The following is a 14,130-nucleotide window of genomic DNA, read 5'->3' as shown; positions in this document are numbered from 1 at the left end:
GCCATCCGAAGCCCGGTTATACTTAGTGTTTCATCCAAGTTCTTTCATACAGAGAAGAATTTCGGCAGGCGGAAACAGTCATAATACATGAGAGTAATTCTGCAACAAATTGACGCTACCAATGTAGGCCATTTGTTACGTACATCAGTGTGACAACCCATTTCTTATAACTGGAATAATCTTTTTCCCTATTCAACGGAACACTTTTTTTCCGTAGCGACCTGCAATAACTGATGCTATAAACCGAGAAATTTTATCGGCATTATATGTGGAGAATTGCATATGAAATAGAGCTGCCTTCCGTCTGTTGAGTAATTATGTGCTTGTTTTCCCTATTTATTACAGTGCAGTCTTTCGCAGACAAAGAAGTGTGGCAAACTGATTTCAACACTTAGATCATCTGTTCATCGTTCCCCATTTCGTTACCAATATCATCGCTCAGTGACTTTACGAATGTATTTGATCCATATTCCGACTTTACACGAGGGAAGTATGATGTTCTGGTTGCACCATCAGTTATTTAGCTAGTATTTTGACATTCGAGTGAAATTAATAGATGTCTATTAAACATCCCGGTAGCTCGCAGCCGTGTGCCACACACGGACTAATTCCTCTGTCTGGTCCCTTAAACCCACAAACCAATCAACCAACTACTTCCTCCACAAGCAATGCTGTTAACAACTGAGCATTCTGAGGGAGACTTATGATCCACTCTCACAGCTGTACTTCTGACAAAGCCTCATTTCTATTTTACAAACATCTGAGAAGCTTTCCTGCATATTGTGGTGTCGCCGCCAGACACCACACTTGCTAGGTGGTAGCTTTTAAATCGGCCGCGGTCCGCTAGTATACGTCGGACCCGCGTGTCGCCACTGTCAGTAATTGCAGACCGAGCGCCACCACACGGCAGGTCTAGAGAGACTTACTAGCACTCGCCCCAGTTGTACAGCCGACGTAGCTAGCAACAGACACTGACGAAGACTCTCTAATTTGCCGAGAAGATAGTTAGCATAGCCTTCAGCTAAGTCAATTGCTACAACCTAGCAAGGCGCCGTATTGAATTGCTATAATACTTCTGTATCATCAAGAGCGATGTTCTACAATTATGAATTAAAGTTAAGTATTCCAGAAGCTATGTACTATTTTTGGCTACTATAATTTCCGTCATTGTTCCAGACCTCACGCCATCCTGCGTGAGCTTATAGCGTGCATTTCGGCTTCCTCAAACAACACGGTGTTGGTACTTCTGCCGACACTTCACATATCTTGCTGGGAATAATGCGAAGAAATCACTTAGCTGCTGGCCTGAAGTTGGTTGTCAAAGATTCTTTCGCTCTGTAGGAGTGTGTGCGCTTTTTTTGATAGTTATTGGTAGATTTGGAATGTGTGCCAGATCAGAGCTCGTATGAAGAACTGACGTCTCAGTGTCCCTAACAATTTCGTTGTGGTTCAATTATTGCAAAGAGTATTTGTATTTAACGTTATCAGCAGTTTCTTTGGAGCGTAATTAGCGATCAGTAAATAGATATATTAAGTTTAATTAGACTATGGTTCACACTGTTATCGAATGTACCTTGAGTGGCTGAACCACGTTCTGAGCCATGTAAGTTACGCACTACATCAGATTTAATAGTTTCGTTATTGCAAGTTTGATATTAGGTGACTATCATTTTGGTTTGACCGTGGTTTTTTTATGATGATCTCACAGCAATCACATTTCCCTGGTGAAAGAATTAGTGACCTGTTTCTGCTCCACGAGTATAATAATTAGTTTGAGATGATGTTACAGCAGCCAGGTACGCAGTGGTATAGGAGACCATCAACAAAATTTTCGCTTGCACTTATTAATATCTCTCACCTTAACTAGACGTAGCGCATAACACGTAGTTACCTCCGCCAACATCCTAAATTTTAGCATTAATTTTCGGAACCTTATTTAATTAATAAGTGGCGATTTTGTTTAAGCCTTCATTGCAGCGCGTATTCCTGTCTCTATTAGCAACAAATTTAAGTCACTTATTCACATCGCCCAGCACACTAACCATTTGTCTCCCACGCAATGAATTAATGGAATTCAGAATATGCACGTATACATGATTACAGTGTGCGACGGAGAGCAGATACTTCCAGTAATTGTCCTTCGTCGTAGAAGGACATTCGTCTATGGATTAAGAGAACACGATGGTTGGCTTGAATGGCTCTGAGCACTACGCGACTTAACATCTGAGGTCATCAGTCGCCTAGAACTTAGAACTAGTTAAACCTAACTAACCTAAGGACATCACACACATCCATGCCCGAGGCAGGATTCGAACCTGCGACCGTAGCGGTCGCTCGGCTCCAGACTGTAGCGCCTAGAACCGTACGGCCATTCCGGCCGGCTCCAAACACGATGGTCTACATGCCACTGTCAGCGATTGACTTTCTCTCATTATTATGATCTTTACGCGTATATACTTTGGGAGTAGCTGTATTCGAATATTTTCTAAATGCTTTCATTATAACAACGCAACCTCTCTTCCAAAGTGTGGGCTGCACTCTCCCGTTAGGATACTCCATTCAAAATCTGTGACCATGTCTATTTGATAAGCGCTCTCTCGGAGCGCAAGCTCTGAGGTTGACCAACACTTGGACTTCAATCTATGTAGAATTACACTCCAAACTGGGCTTCTCACCGACTCTTGTATATTTCCTCGTGCCTTATTGCAGATCAATGGTCTTTCACTCGATCAGCTGTAACTACCGGTGTGTTTAAATATTCATTAATATTGTCTGTTAAAATTATAACAAGTTAATATTCTTAAAATAAATTAAAAGATAGACATTTATTTAAGAAGCTTAGGTCTGCAATACATTTTGGTTTATTAGCAGAATGTATGAATTTTGTCTTAAGTTAGTTAATATTGGTAGAAACTAATTCATGCATAAGTTGTGCGGCATCTTCTAAAACAATAAACACAGAAAAAATTGTGCTCAGTTGTTTGCATATCTTCCTATTATATAATTAAATCAGAAATTAGCGAGATGATAGCTATTTTTCTAGCATATATTAGATTACTCTAGCGGGACAGAGAGAGGGAAGAAGCGAGAGAGAGGAAGACAGACTACCAGAAAGAAGGCAAGAGGTAGAGAGAGAGAGACAGAGAGAGAGAGAGAGAGAGAGAGAGAGAGAGAGGGAGAGAGATTTATAGATGTGAAGCTATCACTCAGCCGTCGTTAATGGCTTTCCAAAGACGTCCATTTGTGCGAGCGTAGGATGGAGACGTGGGAGCTTGTTATCGCGGATCAATTGACAGTACCAGCAGCCTATATGATGTATGGTCCGCTCATCAGCCAAGAAAAAGACTTCAGCGTTTTCCGCCTATTTGGTGTGGCATATACCCAAGGTCTTATGATCCAGCTCTTCAGTAAGTACTATAGAATATGAAGTGTTATCATCTACCTCGCAGGATAACAACCAACAGCAAAAACCGTTGTCTTTTGACTTTTGGAAATTCTTCTTCATAAAAAGTTAATGTTAATTAGGGTAACATTCCAGTCTAGTCGCTGTGTGTTGTTAGGTTGTATGTATTAGTCCGATGCCTGACTTAGTGAGCTCTCAGCGCTAGTTTATCTTGAAAAAGCATTTTATATCAGAGTAGCTGCTGTACCTTACATCATTTTCTCCGCGTTTACTGTATGAAGCATTGGTCACCCACCACAGTTTTCACTCCATCGTTCCTTCAGGTTGTACCCTATCAATATTTCTTTGAAGAAGTATCTTTAAGTCTGCTCGAACTCACTGCGAGAACTTTTAACAAGGAATGTAATTTGGCGTACACATACACTAGCTGGAAACAGCAGCACAAAAATAGTTTAGGACTAATTCAACAGTTACTACAGATTGTCTTTAACTTACTGTGACACCATCAACGGAGATCGATTGTTTCACTTCCAGAAGGAGGTGTAGCTCAGCATAAACCTACAGCATATATGGTGAATCACATAAAAATTGCACCCCTTTTATTTCGCGAGCAGTTCTACATGTAGAAACGACATTTTTCACCAATGACAGTAGACAGTGAGTTACTCTTGTACCACCTAACATGTTGAAACTAGTATTATTTTCAAAAATATACGAGAAATGTGCTCAAACTGAAAGGCAAGGCGGCCGGACTCGGTTATTGCTGTGGAAAAGTACAGCAGTCGAATGAATCTGAGTGTGTCATTGCAATGTATATGAATAAATTGACTGTAACGTGGAGAACGACCACAAAGTAGCATCAATATTTCTTTATTTTCTTCAAATTAGTAATTCCATTGCGCCTATCGTCAATGACAGCTTGCGAAGAAAAGGAATGGGAATGTCCTTTGACACATTTCTAAATGGCGTAATGGTGGAGTACAAAGCAAAAATGGCTCTGAGCACTATGGGACTCAACTGCTGAGGTCATTAGTCCCCTAGAACTTAGAACTAGTTAAACCTAACTAACCTAAAGACATCACAAACATCCATGCCCGAGGCAGGATTCGAACCTGCGACCGTAGCGGTCTTGCGGTTCCAGACTGCAGCGCCTTTAACCGCACGGCCACTTCGGCCGGCCGGAGTACAAAGCAGCAACCGTTCTTCGAATCTCCATGGGGGAAGGCCGTACATCTCAAAGACCTTCATTTGTTTTGGCTTATGCCAGTTATAGCTTCAGAAATAATATGTTATTAGTGCGAGAAGTAATGTTGTGGTGAGAAGAATACTTCCGTTAACAGCAACGTGTGCAGTTCTCTCCGCAAGGAAGTCTTGAATTTGATATCTAATGTGTTCCGACATTCGGTAAGCTCGTAATTATTTCACTAAACGACAGTGCGGAACTGTATCAGATGCCTTCGTGAAGTCAACGAACATGGCATCAACCCGAACACCAGTGCATACGGCGCTCTGGATCTCATGGACGGACTGAACAAGCTGAGATTCGTATGATCCGTGTTTGCAGAATCAATGTTGATTTTTGTACAGCAGATTTTCATTCTCCGAAAATTTCATTACACGTAAGCGTAAAACATATTGCATAAATCTTCCAACAAACTGACGTCAGCGATATACTTAGGTGCATCTGTCCTATGACCCTTCGTGAAAACGGGTATGTTCATCGCTTTTTTCCAGTCGTTGGGTATCTTTCGTAGCTCCAGAAACCTACTATAAACTGCTGCCAGCAGAGGAACAGTTCTGACATAATTTCTTTAGTGCCTAACAGGAACCTCACTTGGTCCAGATGCATTTCCATTACGAAGAGGTTGTAGTTGCTCTTCTGTTCCGCCATCACTTTTCTCGAACCTGCCATTTCGGTGTTCATGAGACAACTGGAAGGAGGAAGCGTATTACGATCTTCAATGGCGAAACAGTTTCGGAAGACCTAGTTCATTATTTCGGCCTTCTCAATGTTATCTTCGATTTTGGTGCCAGTATAGTCACTGAGCAACTGAAGAGATGATTGCGACCCACTTACTGATTTTAAGTAAGACCAAAACTTTTTACGGTTTGGATAGATCAGTATAACCTCACTTTCAAGTTGATTGAACTCTCCTCTCATTGCTCTGCTTACACTTACTTTCACTTCGTTCAGCTTTTGTTTATCAGCTGGGTTTTGACTTCACTTAAACCGGAATGAAGCTCTCTTTTCCTCTGTAGCAAATTTCTATCACGATTTCTAAACCACGGTAAGTCTTTTCCTTCTCCGACAACTTTGCGCGAAACATCAATTGACTAATGCATATTGAACGATGCTTTTGACTTTTATCCGGTTGTGCCCCACTTCTTCGACCTCAGAACTCTAAATTTTCTGTTAACTATTCAGACATTTTGCATTTTGTGTCCCGTCAATCCTGCTAAGTTTTCTATCTTTCTTAACATTCCTTCAATACTCGTAGTCACTGATGCTATTGCAGCATTATGGTCACTAATGTACCCTTCTCCGTCAACTGATTCGAGAAATACAGGCCTGTTTGTTGATTGGATATTTAAGACGTTACCCTCATAATTTCATTCTCTAACTATCTGCTCGAAGTAAGTTTCAGACAAGACATTCACTATAATGTTACACCAGTTTTCATCATGTGAATCTCCCAATTTTATCTGGCCAATTGAAGTCTCCTCCAATTACGGCAGTATAAAAAGAAAATTTATTCCGATAATCTGCAAGTTCATTGTAAACCACTGTTGTAGGTGGTCTATAAAATCATCCATCTGTCATGTTTGACCCACCTTTGATGCTTAACTTCACTCAGATTGTTTCATATTCAGAATCTGTAATAACATTACTAGATATTATCGAATCTATAACTGCATTAAAAATGTCCCCACTGTTGGCGTCTAATTTATTAGTGTAATACGCGTATATACGGCAATCTTTATTTAGAATTTTGTCGATATTCATTCTGCATTCAACTAGATTCCTGTAATAAAAGAAAAGAAAAGGCATCCCAAGTTGGTCTGAGTCTCCTATTCAGTCCGTCCACTCTGCTCTAAAGCACAGAACTGCTATCGACTCAGAGTACGATGTTACAAATAGTGAGCTGAGGCAGCAGCCCGCATACGACGCTAGCTGCCTTCAGCAAATGGCCCAACTGCCGAAAGGAACCGAGGATGGCCGCAGAACCCAAACGGCAGATGTCGTTCATTCATTCGTGACGATATCAGCAATGACTTTCAGTATGATACACGTAGTGCATTTGGTAGCCGCCTAACGAGACCTCCCGATAAACCTACCAACAAGAACGCCGCGCGTACTCGTCATCACCGATTTCGTTCAGTTTTATGGTATATACAAGTCTTGGTTAGAAATGAATATGACACAAGTGGGAACTTCAGAGGGCTGAGCATTTCGGAAGAAAGACAGCTGTTTTGGCGCGACTAGGGCAAGGCATCAGCCGCTTATTTTAGTGTAGTTTCCAGACAGCGTTTGCCGCAGCGGAAAGAGTACAGAACTGTAGTGCGGGAATGGAACACTTATGCGCAATATTTTTTCTTGTTTTTCTTTCAATTGTTACGTTAGTTACACTGTAAATAAAGCAAAATAATGCTGAGTATATTGTATTTATTATAGTTTTCATAAATGACATAATAGAAATGTCGTGTGGCTAGGGCCTCCCGTCGGGTAGACCGTTCGCCTGGTGCAGGTCTTTCGATTTGACGCCACTTCGGCGACCTGTGCGTCGATGGGGATGAAATGACGATGATTAGGACAACACAACACCCAGTCCCTGAGCGGAGAAAATTTCCGACCCAGCCGGGAATCGAACCCGGGCCCTTAGGATTGACGGTCTGTCACGCTTACCACTCAGCTACCGGGGCGGACATAAATGACATGAAAAGGATAGGCGAAGGAAAAAGTAGACGATCCCACGAACCTCTCATTACCGTTCTGTACTCTTACCGCTCCGCCATCCACTGTATGGGAACTACACTAACACAAATGGTTCATGACTCATTCGAAACCAGTCAAAAATGTTTATTTTCTAAACGCTTAGCTATCTGGGCCGCCCCCAATTGTAACTCTCATTTCTGGCAAGCCCTGCACATACCATAAATTTGGACGAAATCGGTGATGAGTAGGTGGGGTCTGCTTGTAAGTCGATTTCGACACTTCCTCCCGACCTGCCTGCTTTCCTAGAAGGACTCCATCAACCGCCTCATGGTGGGACTCCAATGATTACCAGACCTAACGGCTGCACTTATCCGTATTGAGCAGAAAGGTCACCCATTGGCCCAACAACGGAGGCATCCCGTACTGGCTCAAATGTGTTTTAATTATTGGGTGGCACATCGTACCTGCTGCTAAGGCATAGCCGGCCGCGGTGTTCTAGCGGTTCTAGGCGCGCAGTCCGGAACCGCGCGACTGCTACGGTCGCAGGTTCGAATCCTGCCTCGGGCATGGATGTGTGTGATGTACTTAGGTTAGGTTTAAGTAGTTCTAAGTTATAGGGGACTGATAACACAAATGTTAAGTTCCATAGTGCTCAGAGCCATTTGAACCATTTTGCTAAGGCATAAGGAGCAGCCGTCTGGCCAGTTTCTACGTTTATTCTCCGCCCAGAAGCTCGCGATCGCACCACTGTCGGCCATTCACCCTCCAGTGAAGACGGACTGGTCAGATGTAGTGTACTGGAAGAAACATTGATAACGGAGATTCTAGGGAATTACTATTACACGAGAGATGTCACAGCTTTTGCCACTGGTGCCTCAATGCCATTGCAGCTTTGAGTAACAGCCTGAAGTCTCTCGAACTTGGTCAACGCTGCTTCTAGCTGTTGTGAGTCCTTGTAACACATGAAAGGCACAGTTTCTATCCATTTTATACTGTATAAAGACCATATGAGTTTCACAAAATGCAAAGAAACCATACAGAGCTAACGGAGGAAAAAAAGACTACGTGAATGCTGCGCCACTGGAGTTGAGATGCACACAACATAATTGGGAAAAATAAAAAAAATACTACCACTGAAAACGGCTCTAAGTAATGACTCTACACTTAGATCAGAAAATCCGAAAGTTCTTTAAAGTAAAAACTGTTGGTATTACTAAAAAAAGATACATTGGCAACACAGCTCACTCAAATGCAAACGTACGAAAATAATACGTAGGCACTTAAAAATGTAACTAAACACTAGCGACGACCGCAAGAAAGCTCTGAACTAATGGCTCTGTACATACACAAACAACTTCTGCACCTTCCGCCTCTGCGGCTGCTGCTGGCCATTCATGTTTTATTTGCAGTGGTCATTGTTGGCGTGAAGCTACACTGGAAAGTCAGCTCACACAAAAGCTAATGGACAAATAATCCGCTAGTACTTAGAAAATGTAATTAAATACTAGTCAACTCAGATGAGTACACAGTTCATGTTTAGTTCTTGACAGAAGCTCGTGGGAAAACACTAAATCAAATGCTCTGTACAAAAATGAAGACTAGCATGTCGGATGCTTCTTCTCTGTGTCCTCTTCACGATACTTTTTCGATCACTGATGGCCGAATCACTACAATTATCAACAGCAGATAAGTGCTCGATTAATATATTTTGATTTGTGAATCGTAATTTACAATGGTTATTCGCCAGGTCAAGAGAGTTTCTCTTTGCACGCAGACAATGCATAAATACAACAAGGAAAGTACACAGATTATACTAAGCACTACGTTTGATGTGTTAGTTGATCCAGTAGCGTACATATAGTTTAACTGCTGTTTATCAATCTGGGATCTCATCAAGTGTAGTTAAATAAAATTCAAAGACGAGCTTAGCTATTCGTCTCTGATCTCTTTGATCAGCGATACTGTGTAAAAAAAAAAAAAAAAAATAAATAAATAAAAAAAAAAAAGGAAGACCTAGGAATATGCAATGAGAAAGGCTTTATGTATTGAAGACAACCAGCTCTCAAAAGAGATCCCGTACCAGTGCGAATCAAGAAACATTTTAATCCCCCTAAGATTATCTCATTTAACGATCACGATGATAAAATTGAAAAAAAAAGTGCCCATAGAGAGGGGCAAAGAAAAATCCGTTTCCCTTGTATCAATGCGAATGGAACAGGAAGGAGGGAACAAGAGTCTCGTACAATATACAGAGAGGTGAAAAAAGTCATGGGATACCTCCTAACATGGTGTCGGACCCTCTTTTGCCCAGCGTAGTGCAGCAACTCGACGTGGCGTGGACTCCACAAGTCGTTGGAAGTCTCCTGCAGAAATATTGACCCCTTCAGCCTCTGCAGCCGTCTATAACTGCGAGTGTTGCCGGTGCAGGATTTTGTGCAATAATTGGCCTATCAGTACGTCTCATGTATGGCGATGTGGGTGGCCAAATAATTAATTCAAATAGTGATCGGCACAGGTGGACCAGAGCATCCAGTCCATTCCATGTAAACACAGCCCACATCATTACGGAGTCACCACGAGCTCGCACAGCGCCTCGTTGACATCTTGGATCCTAGCTTCGTGGGGTCTGCGCCACATTCGAACCCTACCGTCAGCTCTTACCAGTTGAAATCGGGAATTATTTGACCAGGTCACGCTTTTCCAGTCGTCTGGGATCAACCGATATGGTCACGAGCCCAGAAGAGGCGCTGCAGGCAACGTCATGCGTTAGCAAAGACACTGGCGTGGGTCGTTTGTTGCCATAGCCCATTAATGGTACATTTCGTTGCATTCTCCTAACGGATACGTTCGTCGTACGTCACACATTATTTTTTTCTGTAATTTAGCGCAGTGTTGCTTGTCTGTTAGCACTGACAACTCACGTCACTGCTCTCTGTCTTTAAGTGAAATCTGTCCGACACTGCGTTGTCCGTGGTGACAGGTAAAGCCTGAAATTTGGTATGCACAACACACGCTTGACACTGTGGATTTCGGAATATTGATTTACATAACGATTTCCGAAACAGAGTGTCCCATGTGTCTAGCTCCAACTACTATTCCGCATTCAGAGTCTATCAATTCCTGTAATGCGACCATGATCACGTTGGACACCTCTTCACACGAACACCTGAATACAAAAGACAGCTCCATCAAAGCACTGCCCTGTTATACTTTGAGTACCCGATACTACTGCTGTCTGTATATGTGCATATCGCTATCCCATGAGTTCTCTCACCTCAGCGTATATTCTCCACCAAAGCCCCTTCGGCAGCTTACATAGTAAAGATGTAATTGTAGAGTTCCAACACCAATCTGAAACTTTTCCAGGGTCTGCAAGCTGTACGTAGAGAACCCTCCTGGCAAAAGTATTACCTTGATTCTGGTCAGGTACACAGCCGTAATCCTTTGGGATATTTCATTCGCATAGTGAGTCCTCAACCCAAACACGCCTTCCATACTCAGACTGTGGCAACCGAGTAATTTCGTTATTCATTAAAATTATAGAACTGAAATTAGAGGCAAACTAAGTTTTAGCAGTATGAACTAGTTAGCTACTCACGTTGGATAGCGCGGTGGTGATGCGCAGTAACCCAGCTGATCAGCGTTCGGGCAGTCATGACGTATCACATCTTCCAGCGTCGCCTTCGCTACTTCGTTCTCCTGCTGAGCTTCCGTTTCTGTTTCCTTAGCATTGCTTGCCAAAGCGGCAGGTCGGGGCAGGCTGTTTTCCACATTCGACGTTTCTGAAGATGCAGATTGTGTGTTACTGAGCGAAGCTGACGCATTGTTGATTGTTGTCGCAACGTTTCCAGCGAATGTGAAATTTGATGTTGTTCCGTTGAAAGAATTATTCTGACTATGTGGAATACCAAATGAAGTAGACACGTCTTCGATATTGAAATGCAGATTTCTCGTCGGCTGTACTGGACGTCCGAAATCGTTGATAGCTGCAGCTTGAATGGCACCTTGCTGGGAAAGAGTCTGCTGAAAATAATTTTGTTTCTGCTGTGGGATATTGGCAGTAGGCTGGCGAACAGGTACGTTCCCCTGCAGTTGGTGATTGAATGCGAAATTTTGATGGAATGACAGAAACTGGTTTAGATGACCAGAGTCAACTTGTTCTTTATTATTCGGTGAAAGCCAGTCGCCACTTGCTACGTCCGGTGTTTGCAGCGTTTTTGGTACCCCACCAAAATCAAGAAATGTAGGCCTGTTTATACCGAAATTTTGTGGCGATTGACTAGCCTGATGACTCTGATACGAAGTGAAGTGCACAGGAGTGACCTGGCCGTGCAGGAAACCAGATGACACAGGGTGCGACCTTATGTTGAGGGCCGGCGGCCTGCTCGCATGGTGGTCGGTCGGTGCGGCGAATAACTGCGGGGGCGAGTTGGTGAGCAGTAGGTTTTGACGGGTTGCGTCCCCCGTCCATCCTTCCGTGTAGCGAACGCCACGGATGTTCACCGGGCCGGGAAGGAGCTGTGCGCGGAACACAAGCGCGTCGCTCCCACCAGTCCACACAGCGGCAACCTGTGCAAAAACAACACTCAGTACACTACTCAAACTGAAGTAAGCAACACGTTGTTTACCAATGATTAATAATACTTTCCATCTTCTATTTCTACTATTAACATCATCTTTTATCTTACGTTTCATTCAGTAACGACGATATATTTAGAAATTCTACTGCTTGTCTCCTGGCAAGTATGGACACACTTTATGTTACACCACAATCATATCTAACTAAACTCAGTTTATGGAACGTAAAGTACAACGAGTGATTTGTCGGCGTCGTGATGGTACCAACGGGGAGAACAGACAAGACAGAGGCGTGTATTTATTATCAGTAGTAGTAGTGACATAGAACAAAAAAATTCTAAATTTAGGATATTTGCGTGACCATAGTATCCTAGATACAAACGAAAAAGAAGAACGTGAAAAAGACGGCTGGAGGGAACTAGCACCACATCTGCACACAAAAGTTACCTAATTTCCGACAATTCCGGGAGGAGGACGATGAGCTCAGACGCCACCTACAATCACATCTCAGATGTGTTCGATCGGGTTCAGTTCTGACAAGTTTTGGGGCACACACGTCAATTGGAACTCACAACTCTGTTCCTCAAACAACTCCATGACACTCCTGGTCTTGTGACACGGCGCATTATGTTCTTCAAAAATGTCACTGATGTCGGGAAACATGATAGTCATGAAGAGCTGTACGTGGCCTGCAACCAGTCTACGACACTCCTTGACCATCATGGTGCCTCACAAGAGCTCCAATGGACCCATAGATGTCCACGTTAATGTTCCCGAGAACACAATGAATCCGCCACCAGCTTGTCTCCATCATACAGTACAGGTGTCAACGAACTGTTCTATATCTACATCTACATCCATACTCCGCATGCCACCTGACGGTGTGTGGCGGAGGGTACCTTGAGTACCTCTATCGGTTCTCTCTTCTATTCCAGTCCCGTATTGTTCGTGGAAAGAAGGATTGTCGGTATGCTTCTTTGTGGGCTCTAGTCTCTTTGATTTTATCCTCTTGGTCTCTTCGCGAGATATACGTAGGAGGGAGCAATATACTGCTCGACTCTTCGGTGAAGGTATGTTCTCGAATCTTCAACAAACGCTCGTACCGAGCTACTGAGCGTCTCTCCTGCAGAGTCTTCCACTGGAGTTTATCTATCACCTCCGTAACGCTTTCGCGATTACTAAATGATCCTGTAACGAAGCGCGCTGCTCTCCGTTGGATCTTCTCTATTTCTTCTATCAACCCTATCTGGTACGGATCCCACACTGTAACCTACTTCCTTTATTTTCGGATTGCATTTCCTTAGGATTCTTCCAATGAATCTCAGTCTGGAATCTGCTTTACCAACGATCAATTTTATATGATCATTCCATTTAAATCACTCCTAATGCGTACTCCCAGATAATTTATGGAATTAACTGCTTCCAGTTGCTGACCTGCTATTTTGTAGCTAAATGATAAGGTATCTTTCTTTCTATGTATTCGCAGCACATTACACTTGTCTACATTGAGATTCAATTGCCATTCCCTGCACCATGCATCAATTCGCTGCAGATCCTCCTGCATTTCATTACTATTTTCCATTGTTACAACCTCTCGATATACAACAGCATCATCCGCAAAAAGCCTCAGTGAACTTCCGATGTCATCCACAAGGTCATTTATGTATATTGTGAATAGCAACGGTCCTACGACACTCCCTTGCGGCACACCTGAAATCACTCTTACTTCGGAAGACTTCTCTCCATTGAGAATGGCATGCTGCGTTCTGTAATCTAGGAACTCTTCAATCCAATCACACAATTGGTCTGATAGTCCATATGCTCTTACTTTGCTCATTAAACGACTGTGGGGAACTGTATCGAACGCCTTGCGGAAGTCAAGAAACACGGCATCTGCCTGGGAACCCGTGTCTATGGCCCTCTGAGTCTCGTGGACGAATAGCGCGAGCTGGGTTTCACACGACCGTCTTTTTCGAAACCCATGCTGATTCCTACAGAGTAGATTTCTAGTCTCCAGAAAAGTCATTATACTCGAACATTATACGTGTTCCAAAATTCTACAACCGATATACGTTAGAGATATAGGTCTACAGTTCTGCACATCTGTTCGACGTCCCTTCTTGAAAACGGGAATGACCTGTGCCCTTTTCCAATCCTTTGGAACGCTACGCTCTTCTAGAGACCTACGGTACACCGCTGCAAGAAGGGGTGCAAG

General features: G+C 43.1%; 1 protein-coding gene across 1 annotated transcript in view; it reads right to left on the bottom strand.

Annotated features, from left to right (window-relative positions):
* Positions 1–14,130, bottom strand: part of LOC124556150 — a 368,876-nt gene that overhangs the window by 211,550 nt on the left and 143,196 nt on the right. The window contains exon 2 of the mRNA XM_047130163.1: positions 10,936–11,906. Coding sequence (XP_046986119.1) covers positions 10,936–11,906 — 971 coding nt within the window. The remainder of the gene's footprint in view (positions 1–10,935; positions 11,907–14,130) is intronic.

The sequence above is a fragment of the Schistocerca americana genome, chromosome X (assembly GCF_021461395.2).
Source record: "Schistocerca americana isolate TAMUIC-IGC-003095 chromosome X, iqSchAmer2.1, whole genome shotgun sequence".
Lineage (NCBI taxonomy): Eukaryota > Metazoa > Arthropoda > Insecta > Orthoptera > Acrididae > Schistocerca > Schistocerca americana.
This window is presented reverse-complemented; position numbering and strand designations above follow the sequence as displayed.